The sequence below is a fragment of the Paramisgurnus dabryanus genome, chromosome 13 (genome assembly GCF_030506205.2).
Source record: "Paramisgurnus dabryanus chromosome 13, PD_genome_1.1, whole genome shotgun sequence".
In the NCBI taxonomy this organism is placed as follows: Eukaryota; Metazoa; Chordata; class Actinopteri; order Cypriniformes; family Cobitidae; genus Paramisgurnus; species Paramisgurnus dabryanus.
Window position 1 is genome coordinate 27,578,000 of NC_133349.1, and position 22,733 is coordinate 27,600,732.

A 22,733-nucleotide genomic window follows, 5' to 3' on the forward strand; every position below is an offset into this window, starting at 1 on the left:
TCCTGTATGCCATTAGGAGAAAAGTCAATGTATTGTGTTCTATTAAATGAAGAGGAAAAGTAATCCTGTAGCTCAATTCATAGATATTATGTTAGCAATTTAAAGGTCATGGGTTTGATCCCTGGGAGGCACATACTGATAGAAATGTATAGCTTGTAATGCACAGTGATCATAAGTGCTTTGTATTAAAAATATACCAAATGCACAAATGTAAAATTCTCCTTTAACTATTAAAAAAACAGATTATACCAGTCGACTGCTGCAACTTAATAAAAATTTACAGTAAAATTAATTTTAACCCAGCATTGGGTTGAAAAGGGAAGAACCCAACCTGTTGGGTTGTAATATAATCTGGTTTGTTTCAACCCCAAAATGCTTGGTTGTTTTAACCCATAGTCGGGTCAAAGATAAACATTTTCTGGGCTAATTTTACCCAATGGGTTGGTGTTTGTCCTTTTCTGATCCAACGCTTGGTTGAAAATGACCCAGCGTTTTTTTACATGCCTGCCTATTTTTAGAGTAGCCTACACTATGTGACATTAATTGCAATGCATCTTTAAAGGCACTTCTTTTAAAGGTAAAGAGTAGCTGATAAACACATCTGTATACACACATACTGTACTTTGTTAATTTGGCAAGTTGCTACAGTAGCTGGCAGTCATAAACATACTTGAACATTACTTGGCAGATGTTTATTTTGTTCATCATTAAAAAAAATATGTTGCCTACATCCTTTATTTGCTAAAATGGCTGTATGTAATGGCTTCTCGTGGCTTTATTACTGTTTTTGTATTTCACAACCCAGTAATACTGAACACACTTACGAAAAGCCTGAAGTTATTTCACTGATGATAAAGGATCACATGGATATACACAGCATTTTGCTTAAATGCATTCAGTTTGATTTTAAGAAAATAAATTCAGAGAAAGTAATGTTGTATGTTTGTCTTTATGATTGTCTTCTAATGTCTTTTAAACACATGCTTTGTTTTATTATTTCAGTGCTGCTCCATAATGCCATACCATTCGTTGGGTTTGGTTTCTTGGATAATGCCATCATGATAGTTGCAGTAAGTTTCTTCAATTTTCAATTCAGTTATTCAATTAATTAACTCTACTGCTACGTTCACACCAGTCGCGGTAGAGGCGAACAAGCGCGAGTGATTTCAATGTTAAGTCAATGTGAAGACGCTTTGACGGAGGTCTCGCTGCGCAAATGAGGTATTTTGCGGCGCGAATTATGCTTTTAGTGCGGCGCAGTAGACGCGATTCTGCCTCATTGCCTCGGCAAACGCACCAGTTGAAAAATTTGAACCTTGGCGCAAAAACGTGCCACGTTAACCAATCAGGAGCTTGCTCTAGTAGTGACGTGATTACAAGAAGCGAGCGGAGTTGCAGAAGCCCCTCCCATGACCCGAATTTCCGCTTGAATGTCTCGATGACTAGAATTTCACGTGTGCCTTTTACCTCAAATGAAGCAAGTAAACTCACAATGTTCAGGCGGCAAACTAGACGCGGTAGATGCGAATTTGACGCCTCAAACGCAGCTGGTGTGAACCCACGGTTAAGTTTTCCTTAACTGAAGCTGATTGGAAAAGTAAAAAACAATATGAAATCTTACCTTGAGACTGACCTTTAAAGGGATAAAGTTCACCCAAAAATAAAAATTCTGTTATTTTCTCATCCTCATGTTGTTTAAATCTGGCTAAATTTCATTTTTTTCTGATGAACACAAAAGAAAATATTATAATAAATGAGGGTAAGCACACAGCTGATTTGACTTCCATCCCATTTGTTTTTCCTACTATGGAAGTGAATGGTTACAATCAGCTGTGTGTGTATCATCATTTATTAAAATATATTTTTGTCATTTATCACAATAGCTGATTGTAACCATTGACTTCAATAGTAGGAAAAAAAATATGATGGAAGTCAATGGTTACAATCAGCTGTGTGCTTACCATTATTTATCAAAATATTTTATTTTGTGTTCATCAGAAATAAAGGAAATTCATACAACAACATGAGAATGAGAAAAAGATGACAGAATTTTCATTTTTGGGTGAACTTTATCTCTTTAACTACTACTTATGTGAACTTAGTTTAAAGGTCAGGAACAGAGAGCTGAGATTATAGTTAATTAGTTTACACCTTTAACCTGGCCTCTGTTGTCCTCCTTTTAATGTTTCAAACAGCTCACGAAAGATTAAACTATGAAAAAAAATGTGGACAGCCACATTAAACCTAAATACAATCATACACAAAACAAACTATGTCACTTTAGACTGTCTTTAATTAGATTCCTGGCTTGAATAATAAAGCCTTAGTGTATGGTCATGTAGAAACCCAAAACCTAAAAATAGCCCCGACTGTGGCTGAAATGTACCCTGTGTTCTGGCAGCCAGATATCTGTCTGGAATGGAAACTAAATGTTTAATGGCTTTCTGTGCAGGGCACCCAGATTGAATTATCCATAGGAGTCATACTGGGCATCTCAACCATGGCTGGTAAGTGATTGTATGACATGACTTTTTCTGCATGATTGAACAGTTTTAGTGATATGTGGATTTTGTAATGTTCACTGGGATCAACCAGCTGCAGGTTCATCTTGAAGGTGGGCCGGCAGCCAAACACAGAAAGTGAGGAAGAGAATGAAAGATGAATGAATATTGACACATACCGCAATCTTCCTGTTCCTGCCACATGCCTGTTGCTTTTTATATTGTTTTATTGATTTATTATTTTGCAAAGGCTCTCTTGAATTCCAAAACAATATATATGATATATCTTCATGAATACATTAAAAAAATCATGACACCCAACAGGATTTCCCATAATTCATAACATGTATAATAAGAAAGTTTTAATGTTCTGTTTTAGTTTTCTGTGGCATAAACCAAAGGTAATGAATAGCAGAGGAACATGATTTATGAAAAAATTCCTGTTTCATATCAGACTGAGAGAAAAAGCAAGGCTGTTGAATTTACTACTTGGTCATCTGTTGTAAATCTACCTCTTTGTTTATGTTTGTGAGCTCAGCTTTGCAGAAAATCCTAGGAGCTCTGCTAACAACCCCTAAAACCGCTGTTGATATATAACACTACCCACTAACTACTGTCAGCCCAGCCCTCCGTGTCCTGGTTTGCTTCAATTTTCTTTTATATTTGGCATCCAATTGGACAATTGAAAATCTAATTAGCTTGTGTTCTGTCCAGTGATGACTCGGAGAACCTGCACTTTTGCCATGAATTATGACATCACTAATAATAAAAATGCCTAGCATGATTGGAAAGTAGATTTAAAAGCTGTGAACATAGCATTTCTAAACTAATTAAGACATGGTTTAGTCTAAATAAACTAGGGGTGACCCCGAATAGTCGAAGATTCGATGCATCGATAGGAGAAGCTTGATTCGACTACCAATCTCACAGTCGAATCGTCGCAGATGTGTTATGAAATGAGGATCCTTTAATTTTGGCCGTATATGGTGCACTGTGCACAAATCTGATTTCACATATAACAGCTTTCTCACAATATATTAATATACAGCATATTATTATAATTCTGCAAATAATATGTGAAGTATCAGCTTTCAATAAATATTTTTAAAATGCGTTAATAAATCCAACAACCCCTGTGACGGGGCTACACATCCATAAGAGGTTTATATGTTAATAAACCATTGCCTCTTTGTTTCTACATTTAAAAGAAAAAGCTGGTAATTCTGGCTATACTTTCATTCTTTTAATAATTTCTTCATTTTATTTTATTTATAAATCACTTTGGGTTATCTGATTTATCTATTTGGCTTGTGTTTTGTTTCCGTGCACTTGAGGCATTTTGCACATATTTGTTCTGCACTTTGTTACTTCTGACCTTATTTTATGTAAAAAAATGTATTTATTATAAACGTAAATTCTGATCTAATTTAAGTCTGTAAATTTTGGATAGCTTTTCGTTGTTTCGATGTTGCGCTATTGCGTGCTGGCCATGCTTGCGCATGTAATTTAGCCGAACGTGCTAGGTGCTCTTCGTCTCATATTTAGAAGTTCATCAAACTAAAACATTAAAAAAACGGTGGTTTTCGACGGGTATAAGTTTTTAAAATGTATTTAAAACATTGTGGTTATCTTGTCAAAAGTACAAAAGTAAACTACAAAACAGGTAAGCCGTTACTTTAAATTTCGGTGATGAAACGGAAAATATCTGCAAAATATCTGTATTTATGCCTGACACAACTGTCTTTCTTGTGATTTAATATTATTGTCGGGGTTCACTTTCAAATGATAGAAAAGAGATTCCTGAAATAAATAATATCATAAGTTGTTTCTGTATCTAAAGTGAATGGAGATGATCAAAGTGAAAGCATGCAAGCAGATATTTCTGTGCTAAATAATAACGCGTAGTGTCTATAAAATCATTAATTTCAGTGTTTTTATGAATTGTATATAAAGCTTAGTTTTTATAATTTGCAGTAACAATCACAAATTATTTGTCATTTCTCATTTGTCGTTTTTTTTGGTCATGACTGCTTTGACGCGCTTAATCTCCAAATTAAATAAAAACACTGAATTAGCAGAGGTTTCCAAGGCAGGATCACCTTTGATAAAATAGTGTGGCTAAGGGTTTTTCTGTTTTTTTTTATGTTCATTCTTGCCCCCATGCTCTGCCTAAATCAAGGCATATCATTATTTAATTAAAATTATTCACTTCAACTGTCATCGAATCTCTGTGTCTTTTATATGTTATGTTGATCCATACTTTATTTGATGGGCACGTAACATTATATTTTTAGGTTTAGTTATCAAAATGTTTTTTGTGTGATGTTCTGTAGATCGTGGCTTTAAAATGTTATGAGGAATAATTAAACAAATGTTGCCTTACATTTTACCTTAAAAAAATATAAATGCATCGTCAGTTTTGTCTTCGTTCATCACTTGAAAGACAGTTTTGGTCAGTTTATCAGAAAGTTGTTTGTGTGTGCTGCTTGTGAAAGAAAATAAAAGTTATTAATTTGTACCTGGTCTGGCCCCCTCCCAACCCATGCACACAAACATAGATGATTCGACTATCGGTCGACTATGAAAAGATTCGACAAATCTGATTCGAATATGTAAATCCTTAGTCGAGGACAGCCCTAAAATAAACCAATTTAGCGTGACAGGGCAATTCCAAAACTCCACAGATTAGTGCGTAAATATCCGCGGGTGGTTTACTGTTGCAATTTAAGACGTGCTTCATTTAAATAATCTCCTATTTTGTGTCTGAAAGGGAAACTCATACAAATGCAATGCATATGCAATAAGGTCAGTCGCAAAAATAACTATGTCCATGCCTTTTTAGCTATATTTCTTCACTGCGTGTCTTTAGTAAATCCTGACAGTAGTATTTTATTGCCAAAAGACTTTTTGCCACTGGAAGTAAATCTGGTAGTAAGTACCTGGTAGTAAATCTGGCACAAGGAAAAACCTATTTGAATCATATAACAGTGTAAATGAAGAGTTTGGTTCCAAAACGCAATAAATCCATTTTGACTAATTTCAGTAAAAATGTGTTTTCTATACCAAGAAAGTGACAAGATGAAAACCACTATTTTCTGTTACAAACTTTCACATAGCATCTTTAAGTTATAATAACATAAAAAATAAAATCCATAATTTGATTTATTATAAATATACTGATGTTTTCCACAAAATGCAATAAATAAGTTTTTTTTCAAAATGCTAAATGTGCATTCATCTTTGCCATGTTATATACACTGATTAAAATATCTTGGCATTAATCAAAACACTTACTTTGTCATATTAAGAACACTGTCATTGCTGCTGTCATCATTGGGACGTCGTCGCTGAACTTTTTTTGACCACGATCAGCTGTAAAAAAAATATCCTGCTCGATTTTCGTTGACTTCGAGTAAATAATGTAAAGTTTTTCATAGGATCCTCTGGGGTCATTGTATTAGCATGACAGAAGCTTGATGCTATCCTGTGAGAACAAGCAACAGCTGGCACTTTTCCTTCACCCGAGTCACGAGTGCCTCTCATGTAAATTATTAGATGTTGATGGGTTGCGTTTCTTACCCGCCACAGAAAACCTCCACAGGTTTATCAATGCCATCAAAAGTATAATTGTTGTTTACAATGCGTGGAATGGTGCGCTGTGATTGGTTAAGCAGATTTGTTGCATTCTGCAGAGAAGGAGGAGTGGCATTTATTGTGTTTTGGGAAAAAAGGGAGTAAAGATGACAGAATAACATTTTGCGTAAAATTAAGAATTTACTTTTTAATACTGACCTTATACAATACTGATTTTGGTGTTAACTTATTAAAAAAAAAAAAGGCATTTATCGTGTTTTGAACCAAACTCTTCATATATACATTTTAAAATACGCAGCTTTCTTTGATACGTTGACATCATTTCCACTATAACAGGAAGTTAGGGTGGGACAAATTGAATGGTCCCTCCCCTTTTATCAAATAACCAGTGTTCGGAAAGTTACTTTAAAAAGTAATTAGTTATAGTTACTTCTCAGAAATAGTAAATGAGTTAGTAACTGTGTTACATCATTATAAAAGTAACTAATTACCAGGGAAACTAACTATTGCGTTACTTTAAAAAAGTTCAAATATTTTAAATACCTTTGACCTTGTAGTACTTGCCATTGCTCTGTCGTTGAGGGTGTGTGTGACTTGGACGGACTGCAGCGCAAGGACTTTTTAAATTAAGTTGCTTAAGGGGTCTAGAAAGTTGGTAAATCCAGCGACAAAGTTAGCAACACTGCTCAGACGTTTTTTACACCGTTTAAACTGCTCGGACTGACTGTGCGTGTGCTTGTGTATGAACTCTGCCTCTGGTTGGCTAAAGATGGAAATTAAGCCAATCATCATCAGCTATGTGGTTGTCCCAACACACACACACACACACTTAGAAAAACATTGCCTGTCTGGCTGAGAATGAGAGCCTACTCGGGTTAAAATAGCTTCACTGAGATCAATTATAGTACATGCAGCATTTTAATGTCAGTAACGGTAACAGCGTTATAACGGGGGAAACAGTAATTTATTTGTTTACTCGTTACTGAAAAAAATAACGTCGTTAGTATCGCCGATTACTTATAATGCCGTTATTACCATCACTGCAAATAACCAATAGTGTTTAGTTTACCTTACAGCCTGGAATCTGATGAAACGCTGAAGTGCAGAATGATGTAATAGAAATCATTAGTCCTCATTTATCAAGCGAGCATACGATATAAAACTGTGCATACGGTTGTTTCTACGCAAAACTTGGCATTTATCAATATGGACGTGAGCAGTAGATACGATCATATCTCACGTCAAGTTTCACCTTGTGTAAGCAAGTTTTGAGTTAGCATTAGAATGTATGTTTTATTTGATTGGTATCCTATCTGAAAAGGAATAATGAGAAAAGGTTAGAAAGAGTGTTTTGTTTTAGTTTAACAAATGGAATATGAGATTTCTGCTAAAAAACCTTTAGTATTCTATTTACTATTGTGAAATTTATAGCAATTACTATAGTTTAACAAGCTTTAACAACTTTCACAGCTTTAAACAGCCATTCAAGCTCAGAAATATATAAGACTGCTTTTAAAAGAAAGCTAAACGTATTTATATGAATTGTTATTAATTTACTAATTCTACCTATGCAAACCTGCAATGGAATTCACATGTACAGCATGATATTTATTTTCATTTTATGTATTAATGCAGAATACTTGATTATAAAATTACTATACACAGCTTTAATATATAAGTCTAAAACACTACTATCTAAAAATTTAACTATAGAATATGCTATATATATATATTAATATCCTTAAAGAGTAAACTCTAGGGGCAAGGCTTCATTTATATGGACATATTATTCAAATTATTCATGCATCGGAATTGGTCGCATACGAAAGTTTAATGAATCGCATGTGAGCGTTGGCGCAAACGAATTTTCTTGCTCTGATGTATGCTGGTTTTTACGTTAATTTGATAAATGAGGGCCATTGACTCTATTGGCAGAAGTGAGAGACTAAAAGTCTTATGCTTGTGTTTTCAAAATGTGAATTTTATCAATATTTTGGAGCACACTGCTTTATACACTGAACAAAATATAAACGCAACAATTTTTGCCCTCATTTTTCGTGAGCTAAACCCAAATATTTTGACTTTCAAAAGGCCTCTTTCTCTCAAATATTTCACAATGCCACAGTTGTCCCTGAAAACTTGTGACATCTGTGGCATTGTACTGTGTGATAAAACCGCACATTTTAGAGTGGCCTTTTATTGAGGCACACCTGTGCAATCATGCTGTCAAATCAGCATCTTGATATGCCACGCCTGTGAGGTGTATTGATTATTTCGGCAAAGGAAAAGTGCTCACCACCACAGCTTTAGACAGATTTGTGACCAATATCTGAGAGAAATTGTCCTTTTGTGTACATAGAAAAAGTCTTAGATCCTTGTAGTCAGCTCATGAAGACGGCGGCAAATACAAAAGTGTTGCATTCATAATTTTGTTCAGTGTAGATGTCATTGAGGCTAACACATTCATACAAAAAGCCAAAAACCTACTGGGTCAATATGTTTGACATATGCGCTTTCTACTGTGCAATAGCTTGTGAGAAGGTTCAGTTTACTGCAGAGCTATTTCAGTTTTGTTATGTTAGCAGACTTTACTTGAGAGACTAATCAATGCTGTCTCTCCTCTGTCTCTCTATTGATTCTCATTGAATCAGAGATTGATGCACTCAGATCATGTGTGTGAAAAAGCATGATGTTTAGTCACGTATCTCCAGCTCAAGCCTTCAGGATCACAGGATTTGTCATAACAGACTGAATTCTGAAAAGCCTAAAGTCTCTAAAGCTTTTATTGTTTTTTTTTAGTGTGGCACACTAAAACTTGGTTTTAAAGTGAAATGCACAGAAAATGGGCTGACACTGGACATTTTGTGAATCTATAGAGACATCACACACTCACCATGCATTACGGTTTATCACTGTTTGATAGAAGAATGGGCTGTTTTGAGCCATAAAAGATTGTAATGCACTCTTTTTGTTATCTTTTATATAATGAAATATGAACTAAAGTAAGCTTTTAGACAGGATTACGAACTATGCCCTAATAGTGCTTTGTATTGAAATCTCTTTTTACTGGTTAAAATGTGCTTGTGCTCTTAAAAAGAAACTTTCTAATGTGGGATGTTTTGGGGACACATTTATTCAAATATGATCCTTTGCCAAAAATCATATTTAGAAAGCAGATGGCCATGAGTAAAATAAACCATAATAATATTGCAGATTATATTTAGGATTAGTCATTTAAAGTTCCCATGAAATTAAAACTGACAATTATAAATTGAAATGGAATATTGATGTGTTTATTAAAAACAATTCACGCGTGTGAAGCAATTTCCGACATCAGAAGTCCAATAAACTATACTTTGTAAGACTGAGCATTCGACCGTGTTTATACGTTCGCGTACACATATAAACATACTCCAAGCTTTAGTGCCAGAGTACATTTGACTTATAAACCTATCAACCTATGAAGTTTTCAGACTAATTGTTGACATGACAAATGCTGTATCAATTACCTGTCTGAGTTATACATTTAACTATGTTATAATATTTCTACTAATAAGGAATTGATAAAGCATCTGTTTTACCATCTTGTCTCTGTCATTTTTTCCAGCTGCTGCTCTTGGTAACCTGGTATCAGACTTGGCTGGACTCGGGTAAGAGCTCAATTCAGATTATTCTTGAACCTCTCCTCAAGCTGAGAGGTTGAGCCACTGTTAACTTTGTTAGCTGTAAAGCAAACTACAGTGCTGGGAGACTATGACCTATAGTTATTGCTCGCTGTCCTTTAGAAGTGTGTGGTGTGCACCAGTGGGGTTTTGGTTCATTACAGTGATGAGAATGAATGGCACAATACTGTTTGTGTACCTGAAACACAGAGCATTTGCTAATAGAGTAAAAACTTGACAAAGCTAACAAAATACTTTTGACGTATTCATACACATAGGCCATAATTTGGTGTACCGTTAACTTAAAAAAATATAAAACAAATCCCATGTTAGATACGTATATTATGCTTACCTAACATGAAAATCATCTAGTTTTTACACACATTATATATTTGAACCTCTTTTAAAATGGCGATCTTTCCTTGTCCCACTTTATACACATAGTACTTTATTGCATAGTGGTACTTAAATGTGCCGTCGAATGTAAAACTGTATTTATGTAGACATAGATGAATAATAAGAGTTCTGTACATGGTAATGACATATCATGAGCCTCAAACACGCTTGTTTCCTCATTCTGCACGCAAAAGACTGCTGGAAAACAGGCCAATCACATAACACCAACTGTGGCGTTACAGTCGAGATGTACACCCCCAATATTAAATTACACATTCAATTAATTTCAATGTTGTTACAATGCTAAAAACAAAGTTGTGATTGCTGATTTATCGTTATATGCTAGTTAATGCTATATGCTAACGTATAGGCTGAAGTTCTGCTATTGGCGTTACAGTTACTTTCTGCAGGTCCACACTGAAAAAAAAACTTACCACTCAAAAACATCCATTAACAATCTCCAAACAATTGAAAATTCCTCACAATCTGTATCTTTGTCTGATACAGACTCAAACATAAGATCTGTTTACACACATAGAGTGACTGAAATGAGCAGCTCTGTGAAACAGCCAATCAGAGCAGGGCTCAACATTATTATTCATTTGACTCTTTCAAATGACCATTTCATTCTGGGGACAAATCCTAGTGTTGGAAATGGAAATTGTAGAAAAGTTTTTTGAATATTTTTACACTTAATAAAGCCACATACCTTCTATATCAGAAAACAATTTAACAAATTATATCAATGCATTCGTTGGCACCTTTAAATATGTTTAGTTGGTGTAGATAGCAATACAGTTTTATGGCCAGTAAAAAACATTTATGGCCAATTAAATTTTCTCAAGTCACCAGAAAATGACATGTATGGCAAAAATATTTATGTTGTGATTGGAAGCCATTCAACCAATAATTTTAATTTCGGCTGTTTGATAACCATACAGTATATTGCGTAAGCCTTTAAGCCTTAAAGTTTGTTGTTTTGTTTAGTTAATCCAAACTCCAAAACACATCTAACCCACTTTCTGAGCAGACGGATATTTGAATAATACATTTCACTCAGTGTTTTTTGGCAGCTGAACTGATGTTCAGACACCTGTGCTCAGTATGGAGTAATATGTACAATCAGCCAGTTATTATCTTAAAATAAACCCTGACAGGATGATCAAGACCCAAATGAGAAGCAATAATCATCACCTGACTACATTACTATTTTACCACAGTATTATACAAAACAGATATTTGACCAGAATGGCAGAAGGTTCGCAGACCTAGCTGTCATCGATGAAGGGATTTTAGCTTGTGTGATATTGCCTACTAAAGTGCCTTGAAATGCGTAGCTTTGATTTAATGTTCCTGACAAAAAAGATCTTCGTACATTGCTCCTGCACCGTTTTATAAATGGGCCATGTAGTCGATAAGAAATGATCCTTTAACAGTCTGAAAGTGTCAGAGCTGTCATGGTCAGCTGCCATAATGATTTCAGCCATTACACAGTAATAATCAATGAGTGGAGAAAACCTTTTCTTGGATTGGCCTCTTGAGTGCTTTAGACCATATTAAAGCCAATTACGACTAAAAGTGTGGATCTCTCTCCTGCTGTTTACTGTGCTGTTATTTGTTTGACCTTTACTGCATACTGTCCTCATTATAGGATTGCAGTGCTGGTACAGTCATTCGAGTGCCTACATGTCCACCTAAGAAATACATTTTTGTCGTACAAATTTGTTACCCTGTCTGTGAAAATCCAGCTAAAGTCGTCTGGTAACACCGGCTGTGTGCTTGGACAGACTGCAATCAGAAGCTGCAATCAGACTGAATTGAGTCTGATTGAAAAAATTGGTACATGTCATCATTTCTGCCTTGCTGTAAAATCTGTTGGTAGCTGACTGTAGCTTGTTTTCATGGTTTCTACTTGGCCAGACATGGGATATGTTTGCATAATAAGCCATGGTTAATATTGGCAAATATAATTATTCAAATATTGTTTAAAAGGTCAGTAATAAAATAAGAAACAATAATCAAATTAACTATGGGGCTGTTTACACTTGGTATTAAGATGCGTTTTCATCGATCGGATCACAAGTGGACGAGAGAAACACATTACGTTTACACCTGGTATTTAAATTTGTCTCTTTTGTCCACTTTTGACCTCTTCAGTCCTGAATACTGTGAGGGAGTGGTCTGTGAGACGGTGGTTTAGCAAGTAAACATGCTGCACAGTGTTTTGTACGTGTGTATGTAGGAGCTTTCTCTGAATTTTCAGCGCAATTGATGAAATAGGATCGCGCAACTTTCACACGCTTTCAAAACGAAACTACGGAAAACACCAGCAGTAGTTTTATCAATGAAAGGCTAAAAATAGCGCTTTTCACCGTGTTTTACGCCAGAAGTCAGAAAAGATGTAAAACATTGTGTTTAGTACCTCAGATTAGATAAATGGGCGGAGTGAAGGTGGTCGCATGTGGCTGTTCAAACACATTCAACCACATTGCGTTCCAAAACTCCAAAGCGATCCGATCGAAAGTGGTTTCGACTACCTCTGAATGTGGTTGAAAGTGGTCGAAAGTGGATGCTTTCAAAAAGTTTTGAACACCGTTTACACCTGGCATTAACGTCGTCCACTTGTGATCCGATCGACGAAAACGCATGTTAATGCCAAGTGTAAACAGCCTCTATGTTGTTGAACCAATGTTGTAGTTCAAATGACAGATATGGAACAAAGTTACTGTGTTTTTGGAAAACAGCCGTGACTAGCTAGTTAGTTTCTCATGCAGTACATACACTGCAAAAAATTATTTTCAAGAAAAAAAATTCTTAGCATTTTTCAGTAAAAATATATCAAAAAATTCTTAAATTAACATGCTTTTTCTTGAGGAGCAAAACGATCCAAGATAATTAGTATTTAGACCAAAAATATCAAATTAAGTGATTTTGTGCATAAAACAAGCAAAATGGGGCCAATGGTAGATTTTTTTGCTTGTTTTATGCACACAATCACTTAAATTTGATATAGACTTATTTTCTTGGGTCATTTTGCTCATCAAGAAAAAGCATCTTAATTTAAGAATTTTAAAATATTTTTACTGAAAACAAGACAAAAATACTAAGAAATTTTGAAGAAAAAAAGTATTTTTGTCTTGTTTTCAGTAAAAATATTAAGAAAATCTTAACCTATCCATTAACCTAAGAAAATAAGTCTAGTTTTTAGAAGAAAAAAAAATTAAGTGAATTTGTGCATAAAACAAGCAAAAAATCTGCCAATAGGGTAAAAATACTTAAACACTTCAGTCAAGAAAAATTCAAGACATTTTTTCTTAACACATTGGCAGATTTTTTTTGCTTGTTTTAAGTACAAAGTCACTTAAATATTTTGTCTAAAAACTAGACTTATTTTCATTCATTTTTTTTTTATATTTGTACTTAATACAAGAAAAAACTATAAAAAGTCGTTTTTTACAGTGTTGTATGGAAAACATACGGATTGAAGATTATTTAACTAGGGGTGACCTGATTGAGTTAGTTAAGATGTTCTAAAGCAGTTTGAACTAACTGACTAGCTTGACCACCCGATTATCCTCTTGACCTGTTTTTTGTCCAGCATGGTAAACAATAAGAACTACTGTCAGAAAAAATTGTCAAAATATGTACCCTAGCTGTCACTAAAAAGGTCCTAATATGTATCATTAAGTATAGATATACATTTGGTAACAATGCATCTTTGACACCAACTCTATAGCTGCAAAGGTGTATTTTTGACAGGGTAATGCCTCAGTGACAGATAGTGAACAGATTTTGAAAATGTATTCTGACAGCAGAGGATTTAAATAGCTGAAGTGATTAATTTTCATTGTTTCTTGCACCAAAACTATAGTGGGGTTTCCATCCAAACATGAAGCAAATCTTTTCAAATTGGCAACCTAGTAACCAACAGTAAATAAAATAAGGCACACTTAGAAAATTGAGCCATCACTGCATTTAGTTACAATTGGGCAAGTTTTTGAATTTATTAGCAGTGCAGCTTGTAATTGCCAAACTGAATGCTGTGGAAGAAGAAATGCAGAGAAGAAGAAATGCAGAGTTTTTGATGCAGGAAGGGCATTGCAATGAAGTTGGTCCAATATGTAGGAAAGACAACGTCAGCTGATACAGTTAGATGATCAGTCACATGGGTTTAATGTTCACTATGTCAGAATTTATTCTGCAAATCCATTTCTATCTCCCTTTATTCGCATTTACTCTTTTTCACCCAAGTCAAAAAACACCTAAAGCGACTGTGAATGATTGTGTTTTTCCATCACTTGTTTCTGATGTAATACTTCAAAATGCCCATAAAATTGGGGTGATGAAAATTGGAAACCCAGCTTATGACCATCTTCCACCCTTCAATGAAACAGCCCATTTTTGCTGTGCTGCCTTTATGACTTCAGTATAAACATCATTTTTCACCATGTTAAATCCTGGTGGGTTTTCCATTGGGTTCAATTAGTTTTTAAGTCTGAATGGGCGGTCTGAACTAATCTCTGTGGATCTGGTCTCACTGCTCTGAACAGGTGTGTGATTGTTTGGAGCACAAAGAATGTAATCTACAGAAATCTATATTTATCCAAGTCACTGAACACATTTCTTGTATCTGAGCTCAGGTTATTAGGTGATATATTGAAAGAAGCAGCCAGTAATTGGCTCAGTTTCTCCAGAGCAGACAACGCTGTTGTCTGTGATGTACGGTTGTACCAAGAGTCTTTAACCTCCTCAATCTGCTGTTTACTCCAGCACTTGTTTGTTTTCAATCACATCTGCTCCAGGTGGAATTATTCCTCTGTATTGGCTCTGATGAGCGAGGATTTGTTTTCTGCCCGCAGAATCGAATGCAAAGTACTCTGGCTATAACAAGCCAGTGATGTCTGGTCTCTCTTTATATCACTCATATATCACACACTAGCTGATGGATGCATTTGTGTTTGTAAGACTGTTGCTGATGAACAGAAACCATTTTTTAAAATAGAAGATGTGACTTTATTCTTTATTCTTTCTTTTCTGTTTATACCAGGGTTATATTTTTGCATTTTATTTCATTTTGATATGTACTTGGTTTAGGCAGTTGACATTTAGGCAGTCAGATTTTAGATTTAATTAACTGGACACGTTTTCGTCAGTACTGCTAATCGGTTAAAGATTGTAATAGAATAAATGATGTGATTTGACAATTAATTACTTAAAATGAATCACATTTGTGACCCTGGACCACAAAACCAGTCATAAGGGTCAATTCTCTTTTTTATTAAGATTCATACATCATCCGAAAGCGGAATAAATGTTTGGTTTGTTAGAATAGGAAAATATTTGTCCGAGATACAAAATCTGGAATCTTGAGGGTCCAAAAAACACTGAAACGACAACAACAAAAGTAGCAAAGTACAGCAGCTAAGATTAAACCAAAATAGTGAGTGAAGTCATAATCTAAAGTTTAGTTGAAAGTTCTAAGTTACGGTAATGTCATCTGACTCCTAAGGGGTGGAAAAAACTACTATGAGAAAAACCCTGTGGGGAAAATGTCCTTGGGAGAAAAAAAACCTTGAGAGCGAGCCAGACCTAGCTGATCCTATAAAAGATACACTGTATATCAAATACTATGTTATACAATTTTATGGGAATTATATCTACAATAGTCTCAGTGTCCTCGAGTTTGAAGGCGAGATGAGGAGACGGAAACAAAATCCTATTAGCGTGGATGCCGCTCGCATGTATTGAAAGTGCCATACATTATAATGGATGAATGTGTGCTTGGTTCCAGACAAGCTAACTATTGCAGCATAAGTATAATTACTAGGCAAATTATGAGAATGCTTTGTTAAAGAGATATGTCTTTAGTTGAGACTTAAATTGATCAATTGTGTCTGATTCTCGAAGATTGTTGGATAAATCATTCTAGAGCTTAGGGGCTAATGATGCCTTTCCATTACATAGTACCTCACGGGTCAGGTCAGGTCACCTCACCTTCCTTTGATTGGTTTAGCTTTTCCATTGAATTTGGTACCACTTCAGAGCGGGATAGATTGTAGGCATGTCGTTATATTTGCACTGCCTACTGCTGTGGTTGCGAGCTTGTTGGAATTCAGTCTTTCCTATATATTCATGTATTTGTCAGTTCTATACAAAACCAAAAAATTGACCACCACAAATAGATGTGACTTCTCACATGACAGTTTCTGTACAAACACCCAGTTGACAAACTGCAAGGAAATGGCATTTCTGATTCTCAGCCTGTCTTCCCCACTAAAAGGGAGTCCTCCACAGAATTACTCCAGACCCTTCATATGTTGCTGCTCTCTCCTCTTAATTCATTTTTCTGTATGGTTCTGGGATGGCTGTGCAGAATTTTGATTTTGTGCTCCATGACCCATTTTTTGTTAACTTTGATCTTTGTTTTGATTTAAAGTTTTGAAGAAAGATTGAATCACGACCCATAATAAGATTTCTAGCAGAGCAAGTCAGGTTTTAACTTTTCTATCTGTTGGTATTTGATAAAATCCATTACGCAATGCATCCTAATAAGATGTCCAGGACCTCTGGTATAAAATTATGTTCAAAACTATAAAGGTCAGGCAGTATTTTTAACTGTGGACTTAGAGCCCTTTTAATCCCTGTCAATGCCATCTTGTGTTCCTGTTGCTAAAAAGCTCTCTTATGTTGCATATGGCCGCAGAACCCAGTCCTGTTTAAAGTTCCAGTACAGCAAATGAATATACTGGAGTTTGTTTTTGCATGAAATCTTAAACTAAAAAACTTGTGGTTATGGAGGTGCTGTTTTCCTTTATTATTATTTTTAATGCTTTCTGATCCCAAGATTCAACTGATTTCTGTGATACTTGGAGAGTCTTTGTCCACTCAGATTATTCCTGTTGAGCATTAAAATGATATAGATCCTCTTTCAGGCAGATTTGCAACCTCTCTAGTCCATTAAAACATGTTTATTATTTCCCTGATTGTGGAAATAGTTGTTTTATGGTTTAACTATTTCTTTAAAGCCACTTTCTGTTTTGCGTAGCTCAACAATCTTTTGCTGCACACCAGAACTACAGTCTCTGGTTTTACCCACTCTGATGACTGTTTAAAGGGATAGTTCGGCCAAAAATGATATTAAACCCATATATACTCATATATACTCACCCCAAGCTGTCCGAGTTGCATATGTCCATCGTTTTTCAGACAAACACATTTTCGGATATTTTAGAAAATATTTAAGATCTTTCATTTGATTAAATGTAATGTTACAGGGTCCACGATCTTCAAGTCCAAAAAAAGTGCGTCCATCCTTCACAAAATAAATCCAAACGGCTCCAGGATGATAAACAAATGTCTTCTGAGGGTAATCCGTGTGGTGTTGTTGTAGAAATATCCATATTTAAAACTTTATTAACGTAAATAAATCTTCCGGTAGCGCCGCCATCTTAGACTCCTCTGTATTCAGTAGAGAGTATCAGCGTAGTGTACGCACTTTTCTTAGTGACGTATGACAAATTCGGCAGAGTAGCCTCCGTAGGCTGCGTAAGCTCTCATCCTGAATGCGGACGCGACTAAGATGGCGGCGCTACCGGAAGGTAGATATTTACGTTAATAAAGTTTTAAATATGGATATTTCTACAACAACACCACACGGATTAACCTCAGAAGACCTTTGTTTATCATCCTGGAGCCGTTTGGATTTATTTTGTGAAGGATGGACGCACTTTTTTTGGACTTGAAGGTCGTGGACCCCGTAACATTACATTTAATCAACTGAAAGATCTAAAACATTTTCTAAAATATCCGAAAATGTGTTTGTCTGAAAAACGATGGACATATGCAACTCAGACAGCTTGGGGGTGAGTAAATCATGGGTTTAATTTCATTTTTGGCCGAACTATCCCTTTAAGGGTACTTGGGGTTTGTGTTACTTAATATTTATTTTCTCGTGAAACAGGAAGCCATTACTGGACAACATCATGTTTGTAGTCACCATTTTGCTATGAAAATTTTTGTATACATCAGAGATATTTTACTCGCCAATAATTGTGTCCAGTTTGTATTAGAGAATCACATTTATTTCTTAATGTAATGTAATGTTCAACTGTTTAACTTCAATGAAACATTATTTTTGTGTGTGTGTTTTTAATTAAAGCTTAAAAGAAAAAACATTGCACATTCTTTTTTTCTAGATTTCATTGCTCATATTTACAAAGGATGCCAACAATTTTGGCCATGACTGTATAACGAGAAAAGGATGGGGCCTAAAACTGATCCCTGCGGTATGCCATATTTAACCTGAGAGTAAAATGACTTTTCCTCATTATATAAACAAAGTGATAACGGTCGGTTAAATATGATCTAAATCAGGTTAACCACTGATACCAATACAGTTTTCTAGTCTATTGAGTAAGATTGTGTGATCTATTGTGCCAAAGGCTGCACTACGGTCTAGTACTATACTGTAAGAATTGATATTTTACCAAGATTGGATGTTGAAAGGAGGTCATTTGTAACTCAGCAGTGTTGTCTCTGTGCTATGGTGGGGCCTGAATCCTAATAGGAACTTTTTATACATACTATTATTCACTAAGAATCTGGATTATTGGCTCGACACTACCTTTTCTAATATTTTTAAAAGAAAATGGAGATTTTAAATTGGTCTAAAATTATTTAGCTTTCCCTGGTCAAGGTACTGCTTTTTAGTAAGGGGTCTAATAACTGCCAGTTTGAAAGCTGTTGGAACATATCCTAGTTCTAGCGATAGGTTATGATTATTTAGTACTGCGTCTGACAATACAGGAAATACCTCTTTTAGTAATTTTGTGGGAACAGGATCTAATATATACAATGATTTGGATGATTTTATTAATTTTGTGAGCTCCTCTTTTGTTGTAGCTTTAAATGACTCAAGTTGTTCATGTGGTAATCTAGTGTTCAGTGTACTTTTGGATAAAGTGGTGCTTGCATAGTTTCAATATTTTCACAGTTTTGTCAGTGAAGAAGTTCATGAAGTCGTTACTACTGTGTTGGAGTTTAGTATCTGTTCTTTGTTTCTAGTCAGTTTCACAACTGTTAAAGAGGAATCGAGGGTTATTAAATTTTCTACGATGAGCTTGCTGAGATTTCCCCCCTGTATTATTTGGACTTTAAATGGATCATGTACTGTGTTTTTTATAATGTTCCCCAAAGTGTACTTATTATATTACTAAAGGTTATTGGCAAAACAAACATAAAAATAAGTAATTTATGACCTTTATCCATTCTGTTTTTCTCCACCGCCCGCTTCTGATTGACACCCTGTATGCTGCTGAATAACAGATAATTGCACCCTTGACAATTTGATTCCTCAATTCATGACCCATTAAAATGATCTAAAATGATGTACACTGAAATCATGAAATGATAAACTAAATCTATCTGCCACTTATTGATCCTCAAGCATTCGGCACAAAACAAGAGACACATTGCCAAGAAAAGGAGCACTGCATTTACTAATATTAGATATAAGATACATTACTTATTTTTTACTTTAAATAACACCGATTCTTTAACATTTATCAGATTCATACAGACTGAGGTTTGTAAGTAACTGTATATGTATGTGTGTGTGTGTGTTAGTCTTGCAGGTTATGTTGAAGCATTGGCCTGTAGGCTGGGTATGCAGATTCCTGACCTGAGTCCCAAACAGGCAGACATGTGGCAGACCAGGGTTAGTTCTCACATGGTAAGTAGTTATTTCACACTTTCCTTTCAGCAAACTGTTCAATACCCACAAAAGACAAAGAAATGAACCCTTATCTGTCAAGTAACTGGTTTAAATCTACCGGAGGAGTGCAGAGGAAATTGTATTCTTTCCTCAGGCTCTTCTGTCTCTATATCATGAGTTATTCTTGAATCAGTGAGACTCTTGCTGTATGGGTGGAATGTGCTTTTAGATGAGCCGTTCTTTTGTCTGCTCTGTTCTCAGACACTAAATGTCTCTTTCAAGGAATTAATCAAAAGTCACATTTGACTATTGTGCTGAAATAGCCTGATCTCACAGGGATTTGTACTTATATTACGAGTTGGTTAATTTGAAATGAATCATACAAAAATGAAGGGCTGGACAATAATTCAATATCAATATATTGTGCGGTAAAAATTTTTATAACTGTGGTATTGTTTTTAAACACATTTCCAATATTTTGATATACATTGCAAACATCCCGTAGCCGTTTATGTCACGTCAAAAAAATGTGGATCAAGGCGATTCTTCCTTCCAAGGTGTGCTTCATTGGCTTATTTTGTAGCTAAGCAACCATGAGCCGCACTTTCCTCGGACGGCGAGGAAAACAGAATGCCTGATCGGATTTAAATTGCTCATCTGAACCTCGCGTCAAATCATATTTAGTTTGAGACCCCTGCATTACAACATTTATCAGGTGCACCTTATTAATATTAAAGGTGAGCCTTAAAGTCTTCTGTTTATTTGACAGTGAGTTTACATTTAATTTTGAATGAAGGCTAAATACAAATGAAAGGTGAACATTAATTTATTTATACCATTTTTATTTCTTTATTGTTTTGTAAGAGGGGGCTTCATAGACTTGGCAAATTCATTTGTTGAGAAGTTTGTAGGTACAGACATTCGTTGTGGGCATTCTTTGCAGTTTATACAAAGTTTTTTTTATCATTTCGGACGAAATTTAGACGTATAGACGGTCTCAGCAGTGGCTTTCGAGGAACACACGTAACTTCCGCTAAACTCTGCTAAGAATCAATAACAACAAAGTCCTTTTAAAGTAGTTTATTTATATAACAAACAAAATAAGCAACATGTAGATTACCTATGAAAGCAAAACATTTGTAATTTTCAACGAGGTATTTTTTCAAGTTAATTTTAGCCACTAGTCAGACCATTTAACAAACAGAAACAGAAAGTAAAGTTCCGACCAGACGCGTAGTCGCATCAACGAATGTGCATCCTATCAAACAGTCTATATCGGCGATAAAAATGTGAAACCATCTATATCGGCAATAAAAATTTTGCCCATTTCGTACATCCCTACAAAAACTTGTAATTATTAGAAAAATAATTATTAGAAAAAAAAACATTAAAGACACACCATCCCTAACCCCAACGTCACAGGGCGAAAGCAAATCAAACAAAACGTATGAAAGTGGTCGTATGAATGAATACTTAAATTAATATGAATTAATTAGCAACTTCGTAAAATACACACATGGGATTGCATTGGCTGAAAACATTTAGGCAGCAACTGCTACTAAAATTTTGGAGATCGAAGAGATCACAGAAGAATTAAAAAGTCAAATTGTGTTTATAATAATGTGTGTAGATGTGGAAATGAGATACAATGAATCCTAGATCAAATAAGATGTGATTCGCGTGACCCACGTAGAATAAACATTTAAACGGTACTATAAATACAAATGCTAGAGACCAAACAAGACAGGTGGCACAATAAATTGCGGTCAATTTTAATGCATTCATTTTTATGATCAATCCCGCAAAGTGTTTTTTTTTTTTTAAGCTCAAGTGGAAAAAGAGACAAATGTTCGAAATACAGAATGTATTATATTGAAGAGCTGAAGGGAGTAATGTTTGTCTTTCTAATGTTCAAGGACTGAACAGCTGCCATTGTTAAATGAAATTTCTTCACCCTAAATCACATTTAGAGCAGATCGAGTTAACACCACAAACCTGCTGATGTGTGAAATTCTAATTAAAGGCTTTTATTTGTCCCGACATCTCTGAGGATTTTTGAAAAGGTCACGTTAACATATTTAGCCAAACTGAATTTGACATAGTGTTTCCCACCTAAATGAATTTCTCACCTCTCTTGATCGCTAATAAAGACAAATCAGTTTGGGTGACAGCAAGATGTTTGTTTACTTACATGTGTTCATCAATAATGCAACGCTACTGTGAGACTTATGCTGCAGGTACACTACCAGCGCCGTCTCTTTCAATGAGGCCATTAGGAGGCTTCCGTAATTCTAGTAGCAATTATAAACAAATAAGTAACCGGCGTCAACTGCAATAACTGACGAAAGATGGATGAACTGAACTCCGTGCTTCACTCCAATTGGTAGTTGCTCCCCAAAGTCGCTCATCATTTGCATAGAGATAGTTTTTTCAACTTTGTCGCATCGCTGGACATACCCCACCCGGTGTCGCTCGTGTTCAGGAAATTGCAAGTGCTCAATTAAAATGAATGGGATCGTGCTGCTTTGTCGCTGCGTGACGCTTGTAATGTGAACAGTAGGGCTGTAACGATTAATCGTGCAAATGTGCGTTTTCTCAGTTAATGAATTTGAATGAATTACGGTGAAATCCCGGCAAATCCCAAAGCCAGGGGGCACTCTTGTGCAAAAAACTCCCTTTGTGTGACAGAAGAAGTAGCATTACAGACGCTATTCCAGGAAATGTCTATAGAAATATTTATATCGCTGTTCTTAAACTTGTTTCAGGTATTTTCATGATAAGAAAGAATATTTTGAATAATTTTGTTTAACGAGTGCTTTAAAATGCACATTATAAACGACTCCGACTCATAATCGATTCAGAATCGAT

At 35.3% G+C, this 22,733-nt stretch overlaps 1 protein-coding gene across 2 annotated transcripts in view; it reads left to right on the forward strand.

The window, feature by feature from the left end:
- The window catches only part of tmem65 (transmembrane protein 65), a 58,623-nt gene that overhangs the window by 27,397 nt on the left and 8,493 nt on the right, over positions 1-22,733 (forward strand). For both annotated transcript variants that reach the window (XM_065246307.2, XM_065246308.2), the window contains 4 exons: positions 1,003-1,070; positions 2,453-2,507; positions 9,703-9,745; positions 19,778-19,883. In XM_065246307.2, coding sequence (XP_065102379.1) covers positions 1,003-1,070; positions 2,453-2,507; positions 9,703-9,745; positions 19,778-19,883 — 272 coding nt within the window. The remainder of the gene's footprint in view (positions 1-1,002; positions 1,071-2,452; positions 2,508-9,702; positions 9,746-19,777; positions 19,884-22,733) is intronic.